We start from the raw sequence: 24,846 nt of genomic DNA, 5'->3' as shown, positions 1-24,846 counted from the left end.
TATACAAAAGGGGGCCGTGAAACAGCTCTGCTCTGGACAACCACCATGTGCATGATAATTGGGGGGTTGGGTGGTGGTAAACAATAATAATATTTAAGGCATGAAAATAGGAGAAACGTCTCCTGGCACAATGACTGGCACCCGTTTGAACGGTTCAAAGGCGTTTGATTCAAAGACCTCGATTGTCTTGGCAGGGAAACTCAACTCGACTGTGAAAAATGGCCGGTAGTCACATGACGTGAATGAGCCAATGACAGGTGGCTTTCATTCCCCGTTGTTTATTGTCAGTGCTGAGGACAAACGAGCCGACTGAGATGATCAGAAGACTCCTCAGCAGCAGGGTGCCAGGCTGTCACCATAGGGGGGGGGGGGTGGGCACAGTGGTTAGTGCTCTTGTCTTGCAGCTAAAGGGGGTCTGGGTCTGAGTCTCGGCCTGGTTACTGATCTCTCCGTTTGGTGGTCTTCTTTCTTTCCGTAGCCCAGATGTGTGCAGGTTCATTAAACTGAGCCACTGTGGGGGGGACCACCCCATCCCCTACCCAATCCACCACCATCTTAAGGTCATGCCTGATGCTGCCAATTAATCCAATAGTCAGATTTATGTATTGCGCTTCACATAGGCTGAGGGGGCCACTTCTCCCACCACCAATGTGCACTGTCCACCTGGGTGAAGCGAGGGTAGCCATTTTGCGCCCCACATTCACTCATAGGGGGTGAAGACTTGAGAGAGACCACCAATTGGCGACAAACCCTGAGGCTGTGGGTTCAAATCCTACTGCTGACACCATGTGACTAGCACTTCTGTCAGTCTCATACTCCAGCTGTTGGACTTCAGTACTGGCACCAAAACGGTCCCAGAGCCCCCCGTCATCTCGTCAAAGCAAACAGGAGGGAGGGACCCCCATAAAGTCCAGATCACATCCATCCAATAGGGAGGTTCTGATTGCGTCACTTTTCCAATAGCAAATGTCAATGGGGTGGGGGGGGGGCGGGGATTGAAAGTACAGCTCCAGGTACCAGGTGGTATGGCACGTAAGGGGGTCTGCACTCCAATTGGAAAAACAGAAAGAAATGGCCTCCTTAACCTTTGTGCAAACTTCAGCCAATCAGCACACAATACGTTGCCAGCCTCCAACACCTTTGATCGCTTTGAAAGGCGCTATATAATAGATAGGCTTATATAGTGGTCTACAGGGGCCGGTGAAATTCTTACTGTTGTGTGCTACCCAACATGCACCATGTTGCCCCTCTCTGTGCCACGTGGGCAATAAAATGAAATAACTTGGGCAGGTCCCTCAGGGGTGGGCAGTTCTTTCAGGGCAACTGATGTTCTGAAGAGTAAAACTGACTGCTCTAATAAAAAAAAATGATGTGTGGCATTTCAGGCATGGCAAAGTGTTATGCCCAGACGGCCTGGCAGGCCCTTTTACTATTTTTTTTATATATATATAATTCCTTAAGAAACAGAGTGCCACACCAGAGGATGTAGTCCCACTTAGTCGCCTTTAGGTGCCAATGTCACCCGAAGAAGGATGCCACCCTTCATGTTATACTTTCAGTGCAATAACAACTGGCATATCGGGCATCAGAAGGGGAATCCGATCAAGAAACGAGTGGCACTGGCAGCAACGTGTGCCATGGCACCAGCCATTCCATATTTTTACATCATAACTACTCTGACGTTTCTGTGTAATGTTGATTCTTTTTTTTTTTTTTTTTTTTCATCTTTTATGTGCCAGGTAGACATGTCCTTCTTGGTTATCACAATGCCAGTGTGTGGCGATGTGTGTTTGTTTTTTTTTTTTTGTGATTATTTGTCCTTATTTCCACATTAATCAGATGCCCTACATGAGAAATAGCAGGGCCACCTGGCATTGCCCTGGGTGGTTTAAAGTGCAGGTGCCAACACTAAAATACCCCAGTGGCCCCAAATCAAAATTTTACTGAGCAAACCCACAACATACCTGTGCCAAGTCCCAAAAATGCCACCTTGTGCCGGTTCCCCAAATAGTGAAGTGCAGGTGTGGCCGTTACATAAAGTCCCGCAGAGGGAAACATCTGGGGGGCTGAGATGGCGGCTCTGCGCAAAAGTTGGCATCAAGAGCTTCAGTGGCATGGTGTGGATTTGCATGTCAGATAAGATTTCTTCATTTAACATCAGAGCACTTGACCTGTGAAGGTCCCACAGGGTCCGGGACCCCCACTTCACACCAGTGCAGTTACTTGGAGAGGAAGGCCATCACCATCATACATCAGTCTGAGGTCCCCCTCTGGATTCCAGTATGACATCATTTGAATAGCCTTTATATGGAGAGACCCCTGGTGCCCTACCCCCCCCCCCCCCCCCCCATAACCCTGATCTCCTGTCACTATGGATGTGATGGAAGTGGAGTGGCCTGAAGTCCCCACAGATGATGTGACCTCTAATTAACATCAATCAGTTGATCGGTGGGGGTCACAGCAATCTAAGTACCTAAAGACGATGGGACCCCTACTTCACACCAGAAGGGAAGGCCATTGCACATTCCATTGAGGTCCACCTCTCAACATCCAGGACCCTACAGAGATGACTCCCAGTGTGACCAGTAGGAGGAACCCTTTGTGGCTGGGCCTGAGAGTGGACGGCTTCAGGGGACGACGACCCCCCCCAAGGCCTAAGAGTAACATGACCCCTCACATCACCCTGATCTTCTGTTCAGTGATAGTGAGGAGCAGTGAAGTGGTCTGAAGATGATGTGACCTCCATTGGTCAGTAGACCTTTTAGTGTCCCATTAATATGAGCTCCTATAGAGAATCGGGCCCCCACCAATGCAGTTATCTATAGGAGGAGGCCATTAGACATCAATTTGAGGTCCATCTCTGGGCATCCAAGGTCCCACTGAGACAACTCCTGGTTAAACCTATAGGGGGGACGCCTACTACTGGGCCTGAGCTTAGATAGGAGATGTGTGACCCCCAGATACCCCCCCCCCCCCATCACTATGGGTAAAATGGCTCCTCACATCACCCTGATCTTCTGTCCAGTAATAGTGAGGAGAAGTAAAGAAGTCTGAAGATGATGTGACCTCCATTGGTCAGTAGACCTCTTAGTGTCCCATTAATATGAGCCCCTATAGAGAATCGGACCCCCACCAATGCAATTATCTATAGGAGGAGGCCATTAGACATCAATTTGAGGTCCATCTCTGGGCAGCCAAGGTCCCACTGAGACAACTGTTGGTATAACCTGCTGGGGGGGGGGACCTACCACTGGGCCTGAATTGTGTGACCCCCAGACACCCCCCATCACTTATAGGTAAAATGGCTCCTCACATCACCCTGACCTCCCGGCGCTGTGGGCAGTGAGAAGATATGGTGGAAGTGGAGCAGCCGGAAGACCCTGCAGACAACATGACCCCCATTTAACACCAGTTAGTTGGCCTGTGGTAGTCACAGGAGTCTAAAGAGCTGCAGGTGATGGGACCCTCACTTCATAACATGGTGGTTATCTGGGGGGGGTTTAGGCCTTCACTGTGACACAGCAGTTTGAGGTCCACATCTGGTCATCCAAAGTACTTCTGAAGCAACTCGGAGTTTGACTTGGTGCTGGGCCTCAGGGTGGTCAGTGTCGGGGGGGTTTAGTCATCAGTAGAATCACCACACTCTGTGCCCGCATTTGGTGAAAGGCGCTATATAAGAACATTAGAACAATCTGGATGAGGTCAGGCCATTCAGTCCACCAAAGCTCGCTAGTCTTGTCCAAGTTTGGGGGGGTCCCCTAAAGTCCTGCTGCCCACCCCGCTACCTGGTCGCGTATTCCACGTGTCTACGGCTCTCTGTGCGAAGAAAAACTTCCTAATGTTTGGGTGACATTTACTCTTAACAAGTGTCCAGCTGTGTTCCCCCCGTGTTCTTGATGACCTTGTTTAAAAGTCACCGTCTCCATCCACTGGACTAATGCTCTTCATCGTTTTAAACACTCAGTCAGGCTTCCTCTTCATCTCCTAAAGGCTCCGCTCTTTTAATCTTTCCTCATAACTCATCCCCTGCAGACGCCCGTAATCAGATGAGTTCCTCTTCTCTGGACTGTCTCTAGTGCTGCTATGTCTTTATGGAGACCCAAACTTCACCCAGGACTCCAGATGAGGCCTCACCAGTGGGATATAAAGCCTGAGCAGAACCTCCTGGGACTTGTACTCCCCACATCAAGGCGCTATATAACCTGACATTCTGTTAGCCTTCTTCATGGCCTCTGCACACTGTCTGGAAGTCGATAGCTTAAAGAGTCCACTACGACTCCTAAGTCCTTCTCATAAGGTGGGCTCTTGATTTTCAGACCCCCATTGTGTATTCAAACCTCACATTTTCACTTCCCACCTGTAATTCTTTACATTTACTGACATTAAACTTCATCTGCCCAAGCCTGTCTGCTGTCCAAGTCCCTCTGTGACGATTCAGTGGATTCTCAATTATCTGCCAGTCCACCTATCTTGGTATCCGCTGCCAGCTTCACCAGCTTGTTCTTTTATCTTCCTATCCAAATCATTTCTGAACATTAAAACTAGCAGCAGCCCCAGCACTGCCCCCTGCTGGCCACCACTCTTAACATCAGCCAGTTCTGAGAAGGTTCCTCACCCCATCACCTTCTACTTCCTGCGTCTCAGCCAATTCTGCCCCCCATCTGCACAGCACACCCTGAACTGCCACTTCTTCCAGGTTGATGCCCAACCTCTCGGGTGGCACCTTATCAAATGCTTTCTGAGATAAATCACATCATCTGCTCCTCTCTGGTTGTGTCCTTTTGTTGCTCCCTCATAGAATTCCAGCATGTTAGTAAAACATGACCTCCTCATCTGACCCCACACTGACTGCCTAGTCAAATTCCTGTGCCCGCCATGTGCTGTTCCCTCTTATCCTTAATAATTCCTTCCATTAATTTTCCTGTGACGCTCGTTAAGCTTACTGGCCAATAAGATCTGCCCTGTCACCCTTTTTATTTAACAGGACGATATTTGCCATTTTCCAGTTCTTCAGAGTCTCCCCAGTGCCCAGTGATTTCCTAAAATTAAGCGCCAAGGGTTTCTATCTGTGCTCCTGGTGATTTGTTTGATCTCCGCTGCTCTTCTCTCTCTAGAATCTCCAAATCCCTCAGAGCCTCCTTAGTAGTCCCTGTTACTGCTGGATGTTATCCACTTCCTCACATGTGAAGACCTCAGAATATCCCAGTTCACAGCGTCTGCTTTATCGCTGTCTTCAAATGTGTTGTGCTGTCTTATACTTGATGCCCCCCCAGACCTACAGGTAAAATGACTCCCAACATCCCCCTGACCTTCTGTCCCTGTGGGCACTGATATCATACGGTGGAAGTGTACCTGTGGTGGTCTATAGACGACCTGACCTGCAATTAACCTGTCAGGGTCAGACTAATCTGAGCACCTAGAAACTTGGGGGGTTAAGGGAGGGACCACCCAGTGCAGTTATCTAGAGAGTACATCAATTTGAAGTCCATCTCTGAACATCCAAGGTACAACAGAGACCTACCTGGGAAACCCCTGTCACCGGGCCTGACGGTTGACAGTTTCAGGCCCAACGTGCCCCTCGAGGACTTTGGTCCCACCACCTATGGGTAACATGACTTCTCGCATTACCCTCGTCTTCTGTCCATGGGTGCAGTGAGATGATATGGTGGGCTGTAATGGCCTGAAGAACCTACAAACGCTGTGACCTCCAACTAACATCAATCAACTGACCTGTGAGGGTCTCATTAACCTGAACACCTGCAAGGAACGGGACCCTCACTTCGTACCAAAGCAGAAGATCAAGGTGATGTGAGGAGTCATGTTACCCATAGGTAGTGGAATCAAGATCTGCGGGGCACATTGCCTGAAACTGTAAACCCTCAGGCCAAGCACCAAGGGTGAGTGAGCCCCATAGATCAAACTGGGAGTTGTTTCAGAAGAAGGTCCAGACTGTTGTGTGATACTTGGGGAGCTACACCCCCCGATAACTGTCAGTGCATGCAGGGAGACGATATGATAGACTGGAGCAGCCTGAAGAACCTACAGACGCTGTGCCCTCCAATTAATGGCAGTCAATTGACCTGTGAGGGTCACATTATAATCAAAGCACCTACAGGAGACGGGACCCCCTCTTCATACCAATGCACTTATCGGGGAAGCTTTGGCCTTCAACATCCCACAAACGTTTGAGGCCCACCTTTGGACATGCAGCTCCCAGTTTGACCTGTGGAGGAAACTCTTGGCATTGGCCCCTCAGGATGGTCAGCTTCAGGGGGTGTCTCCCCAGCCCTTTAGGTAAAACAATCCCTTGAAGTCCCTGATCTTCAGGCTCTGAAGGTAGAGAAGTGATATGGTGGTCCAAAGGCACCATGGCCTCACCGCGACATGGCTATTTCAGGTCCACCTCTGGACATTTAAGGAATGGTGCCCAGTAAGACACGATGACCTACGGCGGGAGACATTTGCCACCCTAGCCCACCCCAGGCCTACAGGTACAATCACTCCTCAGGTCACCCTGACCTCTGACCCAGTGGGCAGTGAGATGATGTGATGGACGTGGAGCGGCTACTGAAGACCCTTTGAGACCCCTTCTGAGCTCCAGCCTCCAGCCCTGCCCGTCGCTTTAAAGGGGCACCGCTCGTACCCGTCTGGCAGGCCCCCAGTGCCACTGCAAACCAGGACGGCCCACCGGGAGTCAGAAGGAAAGCCAAGTGATAAAATACATTTATTGGAATTTCCCTTTTTTTTTTCCTCTCTCTTGCCATAGAATATCTGAAATATAGAGCTCTGTTTGAGGGTCCGTTGGCGGGCGGGCGGGCGGGCGGCTACATGATGGCGCAGGAAGACAGCGGGTTTCTGAGCTGACAGGTGCAGGCCGACTGGCAGTACTGGCGCACCGTCTGGTAGCAGCTGTGGTCAGTCTCCCCCCCCCACTGCACCGGGTTGGAGGGCACCAGGCCGCCCTCGGCTGGCAGGCGGTTGAGGATGCTGGTGTTGACGGCCAGCGCAGCCAGGCCGTAGTCGGTGAAGAGGACGGTCTCGCGGCGGCATGTCGGGCAGGAGATGAACTTGTACTTGGGGCAGGACTCGTACAGGATCTGCAGGCACTCCTCGCACACCGAGTGCAGACAGGACAGGATGCGCGGCCGCTTGCCCGTGAAGTTGTACGTGTGGCCGCAGGTCGGGCACTCCAGGGGCTCGGAGGGGGCGGCCGGGCGCAGCACGTACTGGTTGACGATGACGTCCTCCGCCGCCACCTTGCACTGGAACTGGTTGTGGTAGCAGAGCTCGGCCGCGCTGCTCTTGCGCTGGCTCAGGTAGCCGCCCCTCTCCCGGCGGGACGGCGGGGGAGGCACCCCGCCCGCCGCCCCCCTCCATGGGCAGCTCTCCGCAGGCTTGGTTGGCGATCACCTCGGACTCGGCCGGCCAGGCCAGCCGGGGGGGCTCCCGGCAGGGTGGGGCGCTGTAGCGCGGCTGCGGGGCGGGACACTCGTGGGGGAACTTCTCTGACTGGATGATCTTGACGGTGTCCATCGGGATAGACACGGCCTGGCGCCTCAGGCAGGACATGCGCTCGTCTTAGTCAGTCCAAGAATCGGAGCAAAGGGGCACCTCTGTGCGGAACAGAAGCTGTCGGCGGTGCCAGCGCCACTTCAGCCATGTGACCAGATGCTGGCCGAGGTCGCTCTGCTCATGGCGGCGGCGGCAGCGGCGGGCATACAGGGGGGCCGGGACGGGCCAGAACTAGCTGCTGCGCTTCCCCCGCCTTCCAGCAGGTGGCCACGCTCCTGGCATTGCTTCCAAGTGCAGTCAAAGGGAGAATTCTTTCTGGAAAAATCAAGCGGCTCTGAAGGGTCCCCTGAGGGTCTCTGCGAAAGACGGGTGGAGACGCAGGAGAAAGGGCTGCATTCACTCTCCTGGATTTGGTCTGGGGGGCTTGTCCTTTGAAACGCCCTGCTCATTTACTCAAGAGCCCCTCAGTGCTGCCGACCCCCGCCAGCTTCCGGGTGGGTGATGCAGACGTTCATGCGTCCTTGTTGTGTCGGGCAACTCCTCGGCCTCACCCGTCCGGCCACCTGGCGTTGTCTTCCTCTGCTGTGTGCCACCCGGCAGCTCAGGAAAGCTTGGACCACCACAGACTGGGCAGGATGCTTAACGTGGCAGTCCTCTCCGTTAAAAGACCCCTGTGGCAAAACAGAGAGAGATGTGTCACTCCAACGCAGTCCCGTCGCACACCTGCTTACCGGCGCCCCCCACTGGTGACAATATGTTAAATGGAAAAAGCGGAGGGTTTACTGTAGTGAGTGAATGTGTGTAAAGAAACACGGGTGGCTGGGCCTGCTTGTGTTTATGAGACGGAGACACGTGCACGACTGTGAGAGTGAGTGTGCACGAGTGTGCATCCAAGTGGGACAGCCGCTTTATTTTTTACTATGAGTGTTACAGGTGTGCACACAAGTGTGTGTTGGTGTGGATAGCTGTGATTGTAGGTGAGAGTGTGAGAGTGCACACTGAATCTGAGCACCAAACGTCTGAGTGTGTGTGGGGGTGAGAGAGTGTGCACGGTTGGAGCTGCTGTGTCTGTGCCCACGCCAGCCGCTGGCCCTGCCAGAACCGAGAGGGTATCTGAAATACTAGGAGGGGGCGATAAAGTCCCAAAAATCTGACAAGTAGCAGTGTGGACAGGGGGCACTCGACTCAGCCAAACGAGCCCCCTGCAGTTGGCCTGGTACACGCATTATGGGAGAGCAGGAGTGTCGTTGTGTCTGAAGTGCACTTTATACGAAAAGATGTGTGACTCTGAGTGTGTGTGTGTAGAAGAGCAGCCGTCAACACACAACCAGTTTCAATTGGGTTTACCTGTGTGTGAAGCCACCCAGTGAGTTTATGGTGGTCCGCATCCCCTTCTAAGGTGCAGTCCCACCACCTGCTGTACTGGAGTATGAAATCGAAGTGGTCAGTTCAGATGATGCCAACCCGACCTGTCACACTCAGAATCTGAGGGCACCGTGTGTGCCTGAAGGGCAGGGGGTGTGGCTATGGGTGGGCGGGGCCGTCAGTCCAAGCAATTAACAACCAACAAAGCTGAAGCTAATTTTGATATTTAGCCGCTCATTCCAGAGATCCCAATGCCCACCCTACTGCCGCCAGTGAAGTGAGGACACAAACGCATTCCATTCCTTATAGCGCCTTTCATTCAATGAGCACATCCTCTGAACTCTTTTGATGTCTCTAATCCACTAACATCCATCCATCCATCTTCCAAACCAGCTTATCCAAGGCAGGATCACAGGGCAGCAAGCAGTGGGCGCAATAGGAACAACACCTAGACGGACAGTTCATATAGCGCCTTTCTAGGCACTCAAAGCACTTTACATGGACAGCCAGCACCGATGTGTAGCCACCTCCTGGATGAGGTGACGGTGGCCATTCTTGTGCCAGAACGCTCACCACACATTATCTTTTAGGTGGTGAAGGAGTGACAGAGACGATTAGGGGGTCCTAGTGGGCAATTTAGCCAGGACATTGGGATACACCCCACTCTTGTCAAAAAATGTCCAGGATGTTTAATATTTTTTGTTCTTTATTTCGCCTTACAGTATACAATTTCTTGGATTAGGAATTTGTTAGTTTTCACATACCCCTTGGGGTCAGAGCGCAGGGTCAGCCATTGTGCAGCCAGCGCCCCTGGAGCAATTACAGGTTAAGGGTCTCGCTCAAGGGCCCAGCAGAGTAGGATCTCTTTTGGCAGTGACGGGGATTCAAAACCCGCAACCTTCTGGATGAGCACAGAGAGCCAGGTCCTCTGTTTCAGGTCTTATCCAAGGTGCCAGCCCACCACAGAACAAACACGCACACACTTAGGGTCGCCTATCCGGGCAGCACGGGACTCAAGGCAGGAACAGCACCAGCAGAGGGCGCCAGTCCGGGAGTAAACTGCTAAAACAGACAAGGCGTCCAAACTTTAAAACACGGAAGGCGAAACAGAGGATGGAACGAAAAGTCCAGTAAGACTCTAAACTGGGATCAGTCCAGTTGACAGCGGACGGAAGGAAAACGAGAAGTCCAGGGCCAGTGCACTGGAGATGTGTGTGTGTGTGTGTGTGTGTGTGTATTTGTTGGTGGTCCGCACACCTGCAGGCCACCTTGCTTGTTGTCATTAGAAGAGTGCACGTGCGCGTGTACGTTTGGGGTGGACGCGTGCACGCGGGCTTCATTCGTGTGCAAGTGTGTGTATATATGTGCGCCCGTGCTTGTGTCCGTGCGCGCTCACGTGCTTTATGGGGGCACCTGTGTTTGTGTGAGTGCAGGTGTCCGAGCGCAGAGTAGCCTCCATCCCTCCCTCCCTCCATTCATTCATTCATTCATTCACCTCGTGCCCACCCCAGCGGCCATCGGATTTGATTTGGAGTCCCAGTGGTACGGGCACGCGCGCTCGTCCTCGCAGGTGGGAGCGGCTCACGTTCTTTCGCGCGTGCCTCCGGAGGCTCGGCGGTGGGGCGGGAGGAAGCGAAAAAATAAAAAAAAAAAACCGGCCCGGCGGAGCCCAGTCTCCGGGTCGTTCGGGAGCGTCGCGGTCATTCGAGCGTCTTCAACCCGCCGTCCTCCCCGCTACAACCGGGCGGCGCACCTGCCCTTCGCGCCGGCGGTGACAATACCTGCCTGTCGCCGAATGTCGCATCTCCGTGGCGCTGCCTCGTGCCGAGCAGGATGCGGCTTGGCGATGTCGTCGGCTCGCGCCCGCACTTCTCCCCTCTCCGCTCCTCGCCGTGTCCGCAGTCCGCGCTGCAGTGTTGCAGCAGTGAGCATCACGTTCTGCGCCAGCCGTGGAGAGCTGCAGCCAACCAGAGCCGAGCTGTGCTGCGCACCCCCCCCCCCAGCCCCCCCCCCCCCATAACACCACGGCAAAGCCCCCTTTAACCCCGCGCGCTCCGCCGACTCCGCGGCGCTTCCCACTCGCGCTGCGCATTCCACTCCGCTGCGTCACGCCGATGAGCCGCTGGGCTCCATGAGGCCCTGGCATTATGTAACGGGCATCTGGGCCGGGGCCCGGACGGCGCCACACGGGGAAGAGGTGCCCTCGAGCCGCGGCAGGTGGCGCCCTTCACGGAACGAGTGGTCTTTGTGCCCCAAAAGGCTCGAGGTGAGCTGAGAACAGCTGAGGGCTGCCAGGAGCCGTGCCAGTCAGCAAGGGTGCCCCTCTGCTCTTCATTTTACGGAGCGTCATTGCAGGCTCAGCTGCCCTTTAAATCTCTACAGGTAGAGCTGTTGCTGGAGTCAGACCTCCTGCCCACCACAGAGCCAGCGCCTGTGCCCACTACCCCTCTTGGTTGGCACCCCACTCTGGCCCAAGCCTTACCCCTGCCAGCTGGTGTTCAGTGCTCCACCGGCGCCTGTCCTCCGCTCATCTGTGAGTGCTCGACGCCACCACGGCGGTCCCCGGCTGAAGAGGAAGGCAGCTTGTGGTTCCCATTTCCTTCCTCTGCTCGCTCTCTACTGTCGCTTCGCATCTTCTCGGCATCAGGGGGGTCACCTCTGCGCTGCGCAGACCTGGACCACATGACCAGCGGCTGTGCTCTTAAAGAGATAAGCTCTGGGGGGGGGGGGGGGCTGTGAATTCCTCAGCATCTCCTGTACCAGTCAGTGCACTACCTGCACACACACTGGCATACGGGGGAGGGAGGGGGGGGGCAGCTGGCGCTCACCTGGGGGTCTGCAGCAGGCTCACGTTACAGGGAGGTCCACCCAAGGGGCCTGGCAGTGACTGTGGGTGTCCAGGCCTGGGCTTGGATGAGGGAGACGGGCAGAGCCTACCAGTGACCTGTGTGCCCATCACTGCAGCGTCCTAGATGTATATAGCGCCTTTCAAGAGCAGGATGGTAACTGTGGCACGGTGGTTAGTAATGACTTCTGGTCACTACTGAGACTATTAGGGTTCCTGTTGACCCCTAAAAGTGACCACCATTCATGTTGATGACAGTGATATCAGATGACCTTTGACCACTGCTGCCGACCATGTCTTTGATGATGAGCTCTGACCAGACCTGGGCAGCACTGGTGACCCTTTAATGACCACTGGCTACTATTCATATGAGCAGTGACTTCAGAAGACCCCCTCATGGCTGGGCTGAGTGCTTACTAACGGCCATCTGAAGGAGGACCTCGGCCAGCTTTGATCACCCAGCCTGCCTTTGGTCACTGCTTATGGCTCAGGACTCAGTGGTCACCTTTGGCTAGCCATGTGATGGCCTCTGCTGATGAACACTGGTGATTGCTAATGACCTTCAACCACAGAGACAAGTGGTGACAAGCCCCTACTGATGACCCCTAACCTCTGGGCTCAGGCTCCTGCTGATGACCTCCAGTGGTCACTAATGATATCTGGCCACCGTGACTTAGGCTTAGGCTCCTCATGATGACCCCACTGATAAGTGTTCTCAAGCCTGACCCTTAACAAAGACCCCTAGTGATTGATTCTGGCCTCTGACCACTGCTGGTTACCCCCAGTTATGACCCCCAGTGATCACTAATGACTTCTGTCCACCGTGGTTACTAATGTTGAGCCTCGGCCTTACTGGTGTCCCTCAGTGGTTCCAGATGACCTCTGACCTGGCTGTAGTAATGGATTTGGAGCTCAGACTCCCATTACTGACCCCCAATGATTAGTAGTCTTGAGTTTGACTCCTATTGATGACCCACCATGGTTCCAAATGACCTCTGACCTTTGAAGAAATTGGGCTTGGGCCCAGCATCTCACTGATGACCCCCAGGGATAACTAAAGATGTCTGGTGACTGCCACTACTCACGATGAGCCCAGGCTGCTTAAGAAGACCCCAATGATAGGTGGTCCTGGCTCTGGCCCCTGTGGTAACCCTCAATGGTTGCCCTTTGAGCTCTGGCCACTGCTGATTGCCCCCAGTGATGACCCCCCAGTGATAACCAAAGACCTCTGGCTGTTTATGATGACCCCCAGTGATAGGTGGTCTTGATCCTGTCCCCTGCTTTTGAGCCCTGATCACTGCTGATCGCCCCCAATGATGACCCCTCACATGATCACCAGTCACCACTCTGGACCTCGTGTGCAGATGACCCCCTGCTCTGTACTGTGACTCATCAGCCGCGTGCCTCTGCTTTCCTGTCCCCTCCAGCCTGTGCGCACGATGGAGGAAGTGACAGTTGCTGCTGCGGTGGCCTTGTGACATTTCGACTTGAGGTGATTGTGTCACTGGCGATGATGGAGATAAAGCGAGTGTGAAAGTCTCACGCCGCCCACACCTCGCCCACCTGCCCGTCCGCTCATCAAGGGGCCCTCATCTGATTTTCCGACTGTGGCCACAACGTGTGAGGTATGCTGGCCAATCAGAGTATTGGGTTTATGTGAATGCCAACTACCTGCCAGTCTGGTTTTAGTTATAGGGGGTGGGGTGGGAGTACAAAGTAGGTCACCTGCCTGATGTCCAACCACTGTTGGCCACTTTCAGGGCCTAATGGGCACCGCAAAGGGGCAGGAGGCCTGCTGTCATGGCATCCTCTCAGGCTTTGTGGAGGAGCGGGTGATGTGGCCTCGCCATTTACTTCCTCTAAAGCCATCGAGGCTCACATGATCCCTTGTCTGATCTTCGTGGTCAAAAGCTGGCAAGCTGGCAAACTGAAGAAGAGGGTCGGGCACAGCACTGCCAATGGCAGAGAGGAGACATTTCAAACAAGCAGGCGTTCAAGTGAAGACTTGCAGGGAATGAGCTGCCACCTGATTAGGTGACTGCCAGCTGCACTCCCTGCCCTTTTACCCCACTCGAGTGCCCCCTTGTGACATATCTGGAAACAGATCCGCTTGTGTACTTGAGAACTCTGTTGACAGATGTCACGTTAATGCCACTTGTACAAGTTGCCAGGGTGTCACAAAGGCCTCATGTCACCCTGCTGCAGCTCACAGTGAGCCTTACATCGTCGTCATCTGACTGAAGGCCACCATGATGCCAACACAGAGCACAGGACAGCATCAGCTGGAGATTTTTTTTTTCTGTCCACAAGATGGCGCTGACTCTTCTTCCTACAATAAACGGCCGCCTTTCATAATTAGGAATGAGCAGGCATGAGATGAGCAAAAGTTCAAACACCCCTGCTGACCCCCCATGCCATTCTGAGTGAGTGGGCATAAAGCACTGGGCATCTTAGGCATCATAAAAAGGCACATCTGGGTGTCCAGTCGCCACCTCCAAGCCCACGTTCAGTATCGCAGGCTGCTTTCTGGTGTTTATTAATGGCCTTAATGCCAGCTGTGCCAAGCTTTTGTTGGCCAAGTATTGGGACTCTATATTCCATAATGGTATGCCAGGCCCATCTTTGATGTGTGCTAAGTCCCTGCTTGCCAGCTGTGCCAGGTGTCTGTTGAACTCATAGTGACATTATGCATCCAGTATTGGTATGCCAAGCTGGTAACTGAGGTGTATTACACCAGCCTCACCAGGCAGATATTGAGCCTATACTGACACTGTGTATCATTCAGTGTGCCAGGGTGGTCTGGGATTTGTGATTTGTCTGTCTGTACCAGAAACACCAGCCTCCTGATGGGCATATATCGACTATCTAGATCCAATTGTTGTATGCCAGGCTAAACTATGATTAGTATCATGTCTCTACATAAGCTGTGCCAGTGTGTTATTGGAGATGTATTGGCATTCTGCATTCCTTACTAGTGTGCCAGACTCTTCAATGATTTGTGTTACATTTCTCCATACCAGCTCTGCCAGGTTTCCTTTGGGCATGTATTGACCATTTATATCTGGTATTGGCTTGCCAAAGTGATTTGTGATTATTAACTGTTTCAATGCCAGCCATGCCAGGCAGATATTGAGATTATATCTATTACTGGTATGCCAAGATGATCTCTACTTTCTTTGCTTGTACCAGTAGTACCAGACTTCTGATGGGCATATATTGACTTCTAGGCCCAACTGGGGTATGCCAGGCTAATCTATGATTTGTGTCATGTCTACATAAGCTGTGTCATACTGTTGTTGACCAAGTATTGGCACTCTGAATTACTTACTGGTGTGCCAGGTTCTTCATTGATTTGTATTAAGTTTCTCCATACCAGCTGTGCCAGGCTGCTGTTGGGCATGTGTTAACACTGTATATCCAGTAATGGAATGTGAAGCTGATAGCTGATTTTTATTAACTCTATGCCAGCCATGCTAGACACACATTGAGAGTATATTGAAGCTATAGAGTATATCCATTACTGGTGTGCCAAGCTGATCCCTGATTTCTTTGTCTGTACCAGTAGTACCCACCATCTGAAAGGCATATATTGACTTCTAGACTGAACTGGGTCATGCCAGGCTAAGCTATGATTTGTTTCAATTGTCACTAGAGAGCTGGCACTTTTGCTTTAGCTTTATCTCGGCTGGCAAGACAGCCAAGTTCACTTCAAGTGAGGGGCATCACCCAATCACCTGGCATATTGACCCTTTATATCCAGTTCTGGCATGCCCGGCACATCTTTGATTTCTATCAAGGCTCCACATGCCAACTGTGCCAGGAAATTTTGGAGCATGTATTCACACTGAATACCCAGCTCTGGTGTGCCAGGCTCATGGGCGATTTGAATTATGCCTCTCCATACTGGCTGTGCCAGGTTGTTGGACATGATCTGACACTCAATGCCTAGTTTTCTCATGCCAGGCTCATCTGTAATTTGTATCATGTCTACATATGCCAACTGTACCCAGCGGTTCTTGGGCAGGCACAGGAACTCCATTTCTTGTATTGAGCCGTGGTATGTTTGAAATGTGCCACATATTGCATAGGCGGAATGTGCCTGGAAGGGGGTGGGATGCCAGGTTGCCTGGATGTCATATCAAGTGGCAGGAGCTGAAAATCTGGTCGGCTCTCCGCCTCGCCACTCCCACCTGCCCTACCAGATATGCTGGAATGCGGTCAGAATGCGCAGCACCTGAAACCAAGTGAGTCTTTGCAGTCGAAAGCTGTGTTTGTGTCACCTTGACGGCGGCACTTGTGACAGGAACACCGAGGTCAGGAGCGGCGACATTTCAGAGAGCGGGCACCCCTGGAGAAGACGCCGGAGAAGAGTTAAGGGCCTCACAGTGAAGGCGCCAGGAGACGGAGAAGCGAGTGAGGTAAGAGCAAGGACAGGAGCTGAGGAGCTGAGCGCCGCACCCATGGGGCAAACAGACAGGCTGGCACTTGTGTTCAGTCCTGGTGGGCCTCGGGGTGTCAGACGGGCCTCGGGAATCCTTAAGAGCCGCTGTTAGTCTGCAGGTCACTCAAGAGCTGCCCGCTGGCTCACCTGTCTGTCTGCCTGTGAGTCAGTCTGTCTGTCTGTCTGTCAGGGTAATGCATGCCAACAGTGGGCGCCAGCTTCAGTGGGCAGTGCTAGTGTAGGTGAAAGGCACTATATAAAGTCCACTTCTGTTTATGTTGTTTATTACTATGAAAGGTGCTACTGTATATAATATCAATATTCATTTGTGCTAGTTGTTATGGTGAAAGGCACTATATGAATTATTATTATTATTATTATAGAATTGGTATTAACTTATAGTGTTATTACGAAAGGCGCTACATAAAGTCAACGTTCATTTATGTTGTTTATTATAATCAAAGTCACTAGAAACAATTAATATTCCTTTATGATGTCACTTGTTATGAAAGGCACTATATAAATTTAACATTAGCTTATGATGGTGTTTATTGCACAAGGAGCCGTGTAAAGTCCACGGTCCATTATGAAGGGCACACTCCTGGTGTTTTATAGCTCCTTTCATGTCATCAGCCTCACACGTGGAATTTGGGTTCACCTCATGGAAGTTCTGATTACTAAATGAAGGAGAGGCTGCTTCTTTGGGACGGTTTTGTGTTGTTTATGAAAGGCGCTATATGAGGGGGAACCTGTGATCAGACTCACCATCATATGAGAGAGACAGGCTGGCTGTTCTGATGGGCATCACCTTCACTAGCCAAGGTGCGGCACTCGGGGACAAAGCAACCACGGGCAGGATGTGACAGAGAGAGACTGTGAGTGCAGTCAGTGCAGTGGTGTCCGGGGAGTGCGAAGATCACCAGGAGGGCATGCCAGCCAGCGACTGAACCCACGGCTCGGTAACTGTGGGATCTAAAACATTATATATAGCGCCTTTCACACAGAACACCAGGGCATAGGGCCTTAGGGGGCAGTGAGAAGTGTGAAGAGTGTGAGCCTCTGCGTGTCTGTGTGTGTTTATATGGCCGTATACATGTGGGCGTGCAGGCGTGTTTAGGTGTGCCTGTTCACGTGTGCAAGTGTGTATGTGCTTGTGTGTGTATTGGATGGGCATTCGTGAACTCACGTGTATGTGTGTGTGTGTGTGTGTGTGTGTTTACTGTGTATACATACATGTGAATGGGTTTGTGTCTTTGCCTGTGTGTGTTTTTGAACACGCGAGTTTATGGACATGTGCCTTTGTCGTTCTTCATGTGTGTGTGTGTGTGAGTGTGTGTGTGTGTGTGTGTGTGTGTGCACATCTTGTCTGTCTGTCTGTCTTTGTGACTGTTTTTTATGACAGGCGCTAATATTCATTTATGATGCGTATTATTATGAAATTATATAATATATTAAGGTGGTAATTATTTGATAGTGCTTATTATGAAAGGCGCTATATTAAGGTGGTATTTATTTGCTGTCGCTTATTTTGAAAGGCGCTATATAAAGTCAACACTTACTAATAAGAGGCGCTAATATTCATTTATGATGCTTATTATTATGAAATTATATATTAAGGTGGTATTTATTTGATAGTGCTTATTATGAAAGGTGCTATATTAAGGTGGTATTTATTTGCTGTCGCTTATTTTGAAAGTCACTATATAAAGTCAACACTTTCTAATAAGAGGCGCTAATATTCATTTATGATGCTTATTATTATGAAATTATATAATATATTAAGGTGGTATTTATTTGATAGTGCTTATTATGAAAGGCGCTATATTAAGGTGGTATTTATTTGCTGTCACTTATTTTGAAAGGCGCTATATAAAGTCAACACTTTCTAATGAGAGGCGCTAATATTAATTTATGATGCTTATTATTATGAAATTATTTATTAAGGTGGTATTTATTTGATAGTGTTTATTATGAAAGGCGCTATATTAAGGTGGTATTTATTTGCTGTCACTTATTATGAACGGCGGTATATAAAGTCAACACTTCTATGTGACCCTGTTTCTTAAGAGAGGCACCACATAAAGGAGACCCAGATCCTGGACTCAGACTCGATTTGATGTATCATGCCAATGAAGCCATACTTGGTGCCCACTGTGCCAGCCTGCTCTGACGTTTTCTCTCGATTCCCCAGGTCACAACTGGCATGAATCTGTCCTGTGTCAGTGGAGACATGGAGTCCTCGGATGTCACCAACCCCTACGGTCACATCACCCTCCCGCGGGCTCAGCTGCGGATCACCAACTTGGACAACAGCACCGTCATCAGCAACCCGATGGCCAGAGAGCAGGAGCAGCTCCCGCCAGGGGGCTTCATGCCTCAAGGTGGGCGAGTCGTCCTGCCGTCACAAATGAATGGCGCTAACCCGAGCAGCGTCACGGCTCCATACGGTGCAGCTGTCCAGCATGGAGGGAAGACGCGACCCAAGTCTGAGTCTGAGGGGGGCACCTGCTGCTGCTGCTGCTCCTGCTGCCGGAAGAAGTGCTGCTGTGTGGTGTCCTAAACGCTGCCCCCTGCTGGCAGCTGTCCATTGTCCATTCTCTCCTGTGGACACTCGAAACTAAAAGAAGAGGCCACCTTACTTGTGCTGGCCAGAGCCGTCTTCACCAAGGGGAGATGCCATGATGTTGCCTGCTTTCCACCACCCACCTCCTCCACCCATCATCATTTAGGTCTCTCCAGTGGTGGGCTTCCATCCCAGCTATCCCTCACCTGCTCACATTTGGTGGCTAACGATGACATCTGGCCTGAATGATAACACGGGGTCTCACAGTTCTTGAGATCCCGGCAGGTGGTGAGCTGGCATGGCCTAATACTGACCAGGGGGACAACAAGGGAGGGGACCGAACACAGGAGATGTGACTCTGAGCTGACCAGGCAATGGACTTTGTGTCCGAGATCTGTGAGTACAATGCTGGACTTGGGTGGGACTGTGGACTCCCCTCCAGCTAACTACTTACAAGCCACCTGAAGTGAGGGTCCTCCATGAGTGCAGCCCACCCCTGCCACAGCACGCCCATCCTTCACTCCTTTAAAGAATTGAGAAGGTCAGCCCATCATGTGTGGCCCCGTGTTTGGCAAGTTCTTCTTGCGCCCAGGAGAAGGTCAGGGCTGGCATTGGCTCCTCCCTGACGCTGCTAGGACAGACTGTGCCCACCCCCCTCAATGCCCCTCTATTGGAGTATTCACTTCAAATGTTTATTAAACTTTGTTCTTTTTTTTGAAGTCTCGATGTGGGATTTACTGAAACGTCAGGCCGCGGGTGCCACTCGTGAAGTCCAGAAATGCGGGCGGGTGACGTCTTGTAGCCCCAGGTGCCAGACGGGAGTATCATTGTGACAAATGTGGCCTCATTCCTTGGGACACTTGAAGAGGTGATGACCTCATCTGATCTGTCAGTCACATGCTCTGCTGTCACCTTGTCACCTTCACGCCGATCGGGACAAAGAGGTGGCAGAAGGGCCCACCTGACCTCCTCCTCCCTGCGTGCCTGCCTGCTTGTGTCAGCTTGTGGTCTCCACTTGGTGTTTACACAGGTGTGCCACGCCTTACACACACACACACACACAGCTGGCAACTCCCAGACACTTCCAGAAGAGCGACCTCCCTGACACTGAATCCCTGATGCTATATAGCGCCTTTCTGAGGGTGGCAGCAGGGCACACTGTACAGCGTGCAGGTTGAGGGGCTCTTTTAGGACCACGCCATGGGGATGGAGGAGAGCTAAACCAGAAAACATGTCATGTGCCCGCCATTCCTCACCCTCCGTGCCACACTTGACCTCCTCAGGTGGGTGGACAGCTGGATGTGCCCACCTTACAATCAAAGGGACCTCAGAAATGAAACATGAAGAGAGGGACAAACGCGGGCATAGATGGCAAGGAGGACGGGGGGAGTTTTAGCGTGACATGTATGAGGGGGGCAGTCAACCCAGAAGGACAGATGAGGTGGGCTGGCAGTAGAAACCGAGCTACCTGAACGAGAAGGTGGGACCCCCGCTACAAAATGGGGGGGGGGGGCAGTCGAGAGGCCAAACGGAAGTCACACGAAGTGCAACAGAGCCGAGGACACAGAAAGGTCAGTTTTTACTACAAAGAGACCCCATAGGAGGTCCGGGCTGTCATGGCAACCACGAGAGAGTCCCGCACTTTGGGGGTCTCAAGAATGCGATCACTTTGAGGGTTTGGGCCTACTAAGGGTCACTAACACATTTTGCATATCTGCTGCTTTAAATTGAATTGGACAACAACTGGCAACAAGCAGGTGGCAATTGGGTGGGTGGTGGCAGTTGGGGGGGTCAGGTGGGGGTTGGGGGGGGCAAATATAAAAACCTAAAGTGTGAAAATCCAAGGTACACTTTGTCAGGAGGTCTTGTTGGTCAGCGCTGGTTACTGTAAAGTGTCATCACGGACAGCTGGATTTGGGGGTTCAGATTGTAATAAAAACATCTTCATCATCATCATCATCATCTTCATCATCATCACAGTAGTGCATTTGATTTATATAACGCAGAGTGTACTGGTGGTCTGGCGGCCCCCTCTTTGTGTTACCGACTGCAACGCCATCTTCATCAGCCGTCTTCTTTTGAGGGGGGGGCACTTGGAACACTGGGTCCGTCCCGTGTGTATTTGTCTCCTCGAGACCCCCTCCACAGGCCGCATCAGCCGACCCCCTAATGGGATATGGTGGGGAGGGGGGGGGTCAAAGTTTTTGCTTTTTACAAAACTTCAAAGAAAAAAAGAAAACAACAGGAGTCGGTGACATTGTCACCTGGAGTGTCACTTTGTGTCATTTCAAGGTGGCCGATTGTGAAGTTGATGATATTTTCAGTTTTTGGGTCTTTAGCGGTGGTCTGTGCCCTTTAGGCGCCACCCCCAGAAGGTGACCTGTGCGTGTGGGGTGTCGTTTCAGACTCTTGATTTCGGACCCTTTACCAGACCCCCAAAGGACCTCCGTCACAGGGGGACATGTGACAAACTTTCATTACAATTGGGAATATTCAGCCTGCAAGCGTTTAACACGATGCCCACACTCGAGTGTCCTGACCGGCGGCTCTCCTCGTGAACTCTGACGGGTGGCGCACCGTACGCCGAGTCGGACCCTCTGTGTGCTCGTCCTCTCCGTTTGTTCTCTCAACTCCTTCATTTCTTCAGATGCGTCAGTTGGCCTGTGGGGCGGCGCTCTACTGGTCCCTGCCTGGTGGTCTCCCCTCACTTTGCTTCTCTTGTCACTTAACACCTCGTGGAGCGCGAGGGGGGCTTTGACCGGACGGCGGTCACAGGGGGTCGGTGTCAACATCAGGGACCCCACTTGGACGCATACAAATATGGACGCCTCGTCTTCAGGCAGACCCTTGTTGTGGAGGGACAGGCAGTGCGGACTGCTGCAGGTGGCCTTTGACCGCTCATCACGGTGACACAGACGTGGTTGTGTGACAAGGGAGGAAACTGCGTCACTCCCTAGTCAGGTGGCACCCGTCTGTCACTGGGCACTGGGGTCGGACCCCCGAGCTCAGCTTTGTGAGCAGGCCAAACAGGTCAGCCCAGCCGTCTCCCCGTCCCCCATTCCAGTGTCCTGGGGCTGCTGAAGGGTCTCCGCCCAGTAGGTGGTGTCCAGAACAGGTCTGGGGGGGACGGGGGAGGGTCATGACAGGCCAAACCACCTCAACTGGCTCCTCTCGATCTGGAGGGGCAGCGACTCTCCTGTGAGGCAGAGGTGGTCCAGCCTTTAGGTGACATGGGTGGCCATCGCCTGCGGGCAGTGCCAGTGCTCAGTTATTTTGTGCCCTAGACCAGAGGTTCCCAAACTCCCACTGTGGCTGCAGGTTTTTGTTCCAACGAGCTTCCTAATCAGAGATAATAATCGATAACAGCTGATCTCATTTAATTAGCGGCTCTTTCTTTTATTCTTCTCTTGTTCTGCATTTGGAAAAACGCAACTGAATGGTTTTTACATTTAGAAATATTTCGATTTTTTTTCTAAAGCTATAAATGCTTAACTCTCTTTTGTTGTTTTCCTGGGTAGTTTGCTCCCTTCATTTAATCCTAGCAGACACCCAGGATGATGAAAGCAGCGGCGACTTCAGCGTCAGACCCGCCGATTAATAAATAAAGGAAATAAATAAGGGCAGCACGGTGGCACAGTGGGTAGCGCTGCTGCCTGGCAGTCAGGAGACCCGTCTGGGTTCAGTTCCCGGGTCCTCCCTGTGTGGAGTTTGCATGTTCTCCTCGTGTCTGCGTGGGTTTCCTCCCACAGTCCAAAGACATGCAGGTTAGGTGGATTGGCGATTCTAAATTGGCCCTGGTGTGTGGGTGTGTGTACCCTGTGGTGGGTTGGCACCCTGCCTGGAGTTTGTTTCCTGCCTTGTGCCCTGTGTTGGCTGGGATTGGCTCCTGCAGACCCCCGTGACCCTTTGTTCGGATTCAGCGGGTTGGAAAATGGATGGATGAAATAAATAAGCGGAACACCAAGAAAAGCCGAATGAAAACGAGGTTAAAAATACTGATAACGACTTTAAAAACTGGCATATTCTCCAGATAACTGCTTAGTACATTTGAATAAAAATCCACCAAACGTAGTTTGTAATTTGTACATCGAGTCCAAAACACAGAAACGGGGAAATAACGAGGAGTCACGTAATTCGTTACGCTAAGAGTCCGATGAAAACATGGAAGTTGGTTGGAACAAAAACCAGAAGCCACTGAGGGTCCCCAGGCCAAAGCTTATTAGTGTGCCAACCAACTGTTCGGTTGGGTTTACCCACCCATATCATCTGTGCCCATGCAAGGCAAATGCCAAATTCGCCTTAGTGGTGGCGCCAGCCCTGTCTGAGGGGCGCCACTTGTGAAAGTTTACGGGCACACGCTTCAGAATCCAAGTTAGACCCCTCTGCCCAACCTTGTGATGCTGAGTGGGCACGTTGTTGTTAAGATTTAAACAAGCACGCATTTCCAGAGATTTCTTAATGTTATAACGACGTCCGCTGCACGGATAGTCACACAGTGAAAATACCAACGCCTGTAGTGCATGGGCACAGACGAGGTGCTGGCACTAGCAGACTGTATTTCTGCTGCCAGTACTGAAGCTGGTGAAGCACGGACTCCTTCAGAATCAGATTTACAAATATATGAACCCAAATCTTGGTCACTATTTGATTGGCAGCATGCACAATGACTGCTGGTTATGTTTCAAATCTCATCAGCATTTTTACACACAGATTTGACTAAAAAGAACGTGACGTTCATAGCGGAGAGAGAGAGAGAGAGAGAGAGAGAAAGAGAGAGAGAGAGAGAGAGAGAGAGAGAGAGAGAGAGAGCGCATTTGCTCCGCCCACTCCATGTGTTCTAAATTTCCAATCCATCCCTCGTAGGCTATATGCTAACTATAGGGTCACGGGGTCTGCTGGAGCCAATCCCAGCTAACACAGGGCGCAAGGCAGGGCGCCAGCCTACAGCACGGCACACACACACACGAAGCACACACTCGGGACAATTTAGGATCGTCAATGCACCCAACCTGCATGTCTTTGGATTGTGAGAGAACATGCAAAGTCCACGCAGGGAGGACCTGGGAAGCGACCACCGTGCCGCACTGTTCTAAATTTGCCGTTGCAATTTCACAATTTATACTCGGTCAATACAAATGAAAGTACAGAGTGGTGTACAAAACAACAGATTTCAATTTTAACCTTAATTGAAGTATTTAGTAGTTTTTAATTCTTATGCTTTAATCAATTTTAATACAGACTGTTCAACAAAATGATAACAAGAAAAGCAAACGAATATTTTATTAAAGGTCAAAATTTAGTCTTAAAATACTGGATTTCTTTCATAAGTCTGATCCCATTTTTTATAAAATTGAAAACCGTTTATGGTTTTACATCCATCCATCCATTATCCAACCCGCTATATCCGAACTACAGGGTCACGGGGGTCTGCTGCAGCCAATCACAGCCAACACAGGGCGCAAGGCAGGAAACAAACCCCGGGCAGGGCGCCAGCCCACCTCATGGGTTTTACCATTATTTGTAAATTAAGTTCATGCGCCGATACTTCTCCACGAAAACCTCCGTCACTTTCTTGTAAAAGTCCTCCTTGTTTTCCTTTAGTTTTAAAAATCTTAATCTTCCATTTTGAAGTTGGAAGAAAAAAATAGAAATAAATGACCAGCCGCAGTGCGCTTGACTTTCTGATGTCGCTAACTTATTGGCGCCGCAACGCGCACCTGTTAGGCTCACATGCGCCCCCTTCAGGACGGTACGGTACTGTCTGCCTCACCTTGGGCCTTTTCACTGCGGATTTATGACCGAACAGCAAGACTAAATATGTCACAGACCCCGTGATCATCAGAGGTGACTGGGAGCAGAGGGTACAGACCTAAAAATACCTGGGAGTGCAGCTGGACTGCCAATACTGATGGTCTGTGCAAGAGAGGACAGAGCCGACTATACTTCCTTAGAAGGCTGGCGTCCTTCAACATCTGCAATAAGATGCTGCAGATGTTCTATCAGACGGTTGTGGCGAGCGCCCTCTTCTACGTGGTGGTGTGCTGGGGAGGCAGCATAAAGAAGAGGGACACCTCACGCCTGGACAAACTGGTGAGGAAGGCAGGCTCTATTGTAGGCACT

At 51.5% G+C, this 24,846-nt stretch overlaps 1 protein-coding gene and 1 long non-coding RNA gene across 2 annotated transcripts; one reads left to right on the top strand and one right to left on the bottom strand.

Moving 5' to 3' along the window:
• Positions 1-6,712: 6,712 nt before the first annotated feature.
• rnf208 (ring finger protein 208) lies at positions 6,713-11,518 on the bottom strand. The gene is given in 3 exon segments (XM_028808746.2): positions 6,713-7,356; positions 7,358-8,183; positions 11,360-11,518. Coding segments are annotated over 2 exon segments (744 nt in total). The 5' UTR covers positions 7,570-8,183; positions 11,360-11,518; the 3' UTR covers positions 6,713-6,824.
• A 4,309-nt stretch (positions 11,519-15,827) lies between these two features.
• LOC114657017 (uncharacterized) lies at positions 15,828-19,440 on the top strand. The gene is made up of 2 exons (XR_003717134.2): positions 15,828-16,140; positions 18,355-19,440. It is a non-coding gene; the product is annotated as an uncharacterized LOC114657017 (long non-coding RNA).
• Positions 19,441-24,846: the final 5,406 nt, after the last annotated feature.

Source organism: Erpetoichthys calabaricus, chromosome 9 (genome assembly GCF_900747795.2).
Source record: "Erpetoichthys calabaricus chromosome 9, fErpCal1.3, whole genome shotgun sequence".
Classification (NCBI taxonomy): domain Eukaryota; kingdom Metazoa; phylum Chordata; class Cladistia; order Polypteriformes; family Polypteridae; genus Erpetoichthys; species Erpetoichthys calabaricus.
Note: the sequence above shows the minus strand (reverse complement) of the source record. Positions and strands in the feature narration are given on the sequence as shown.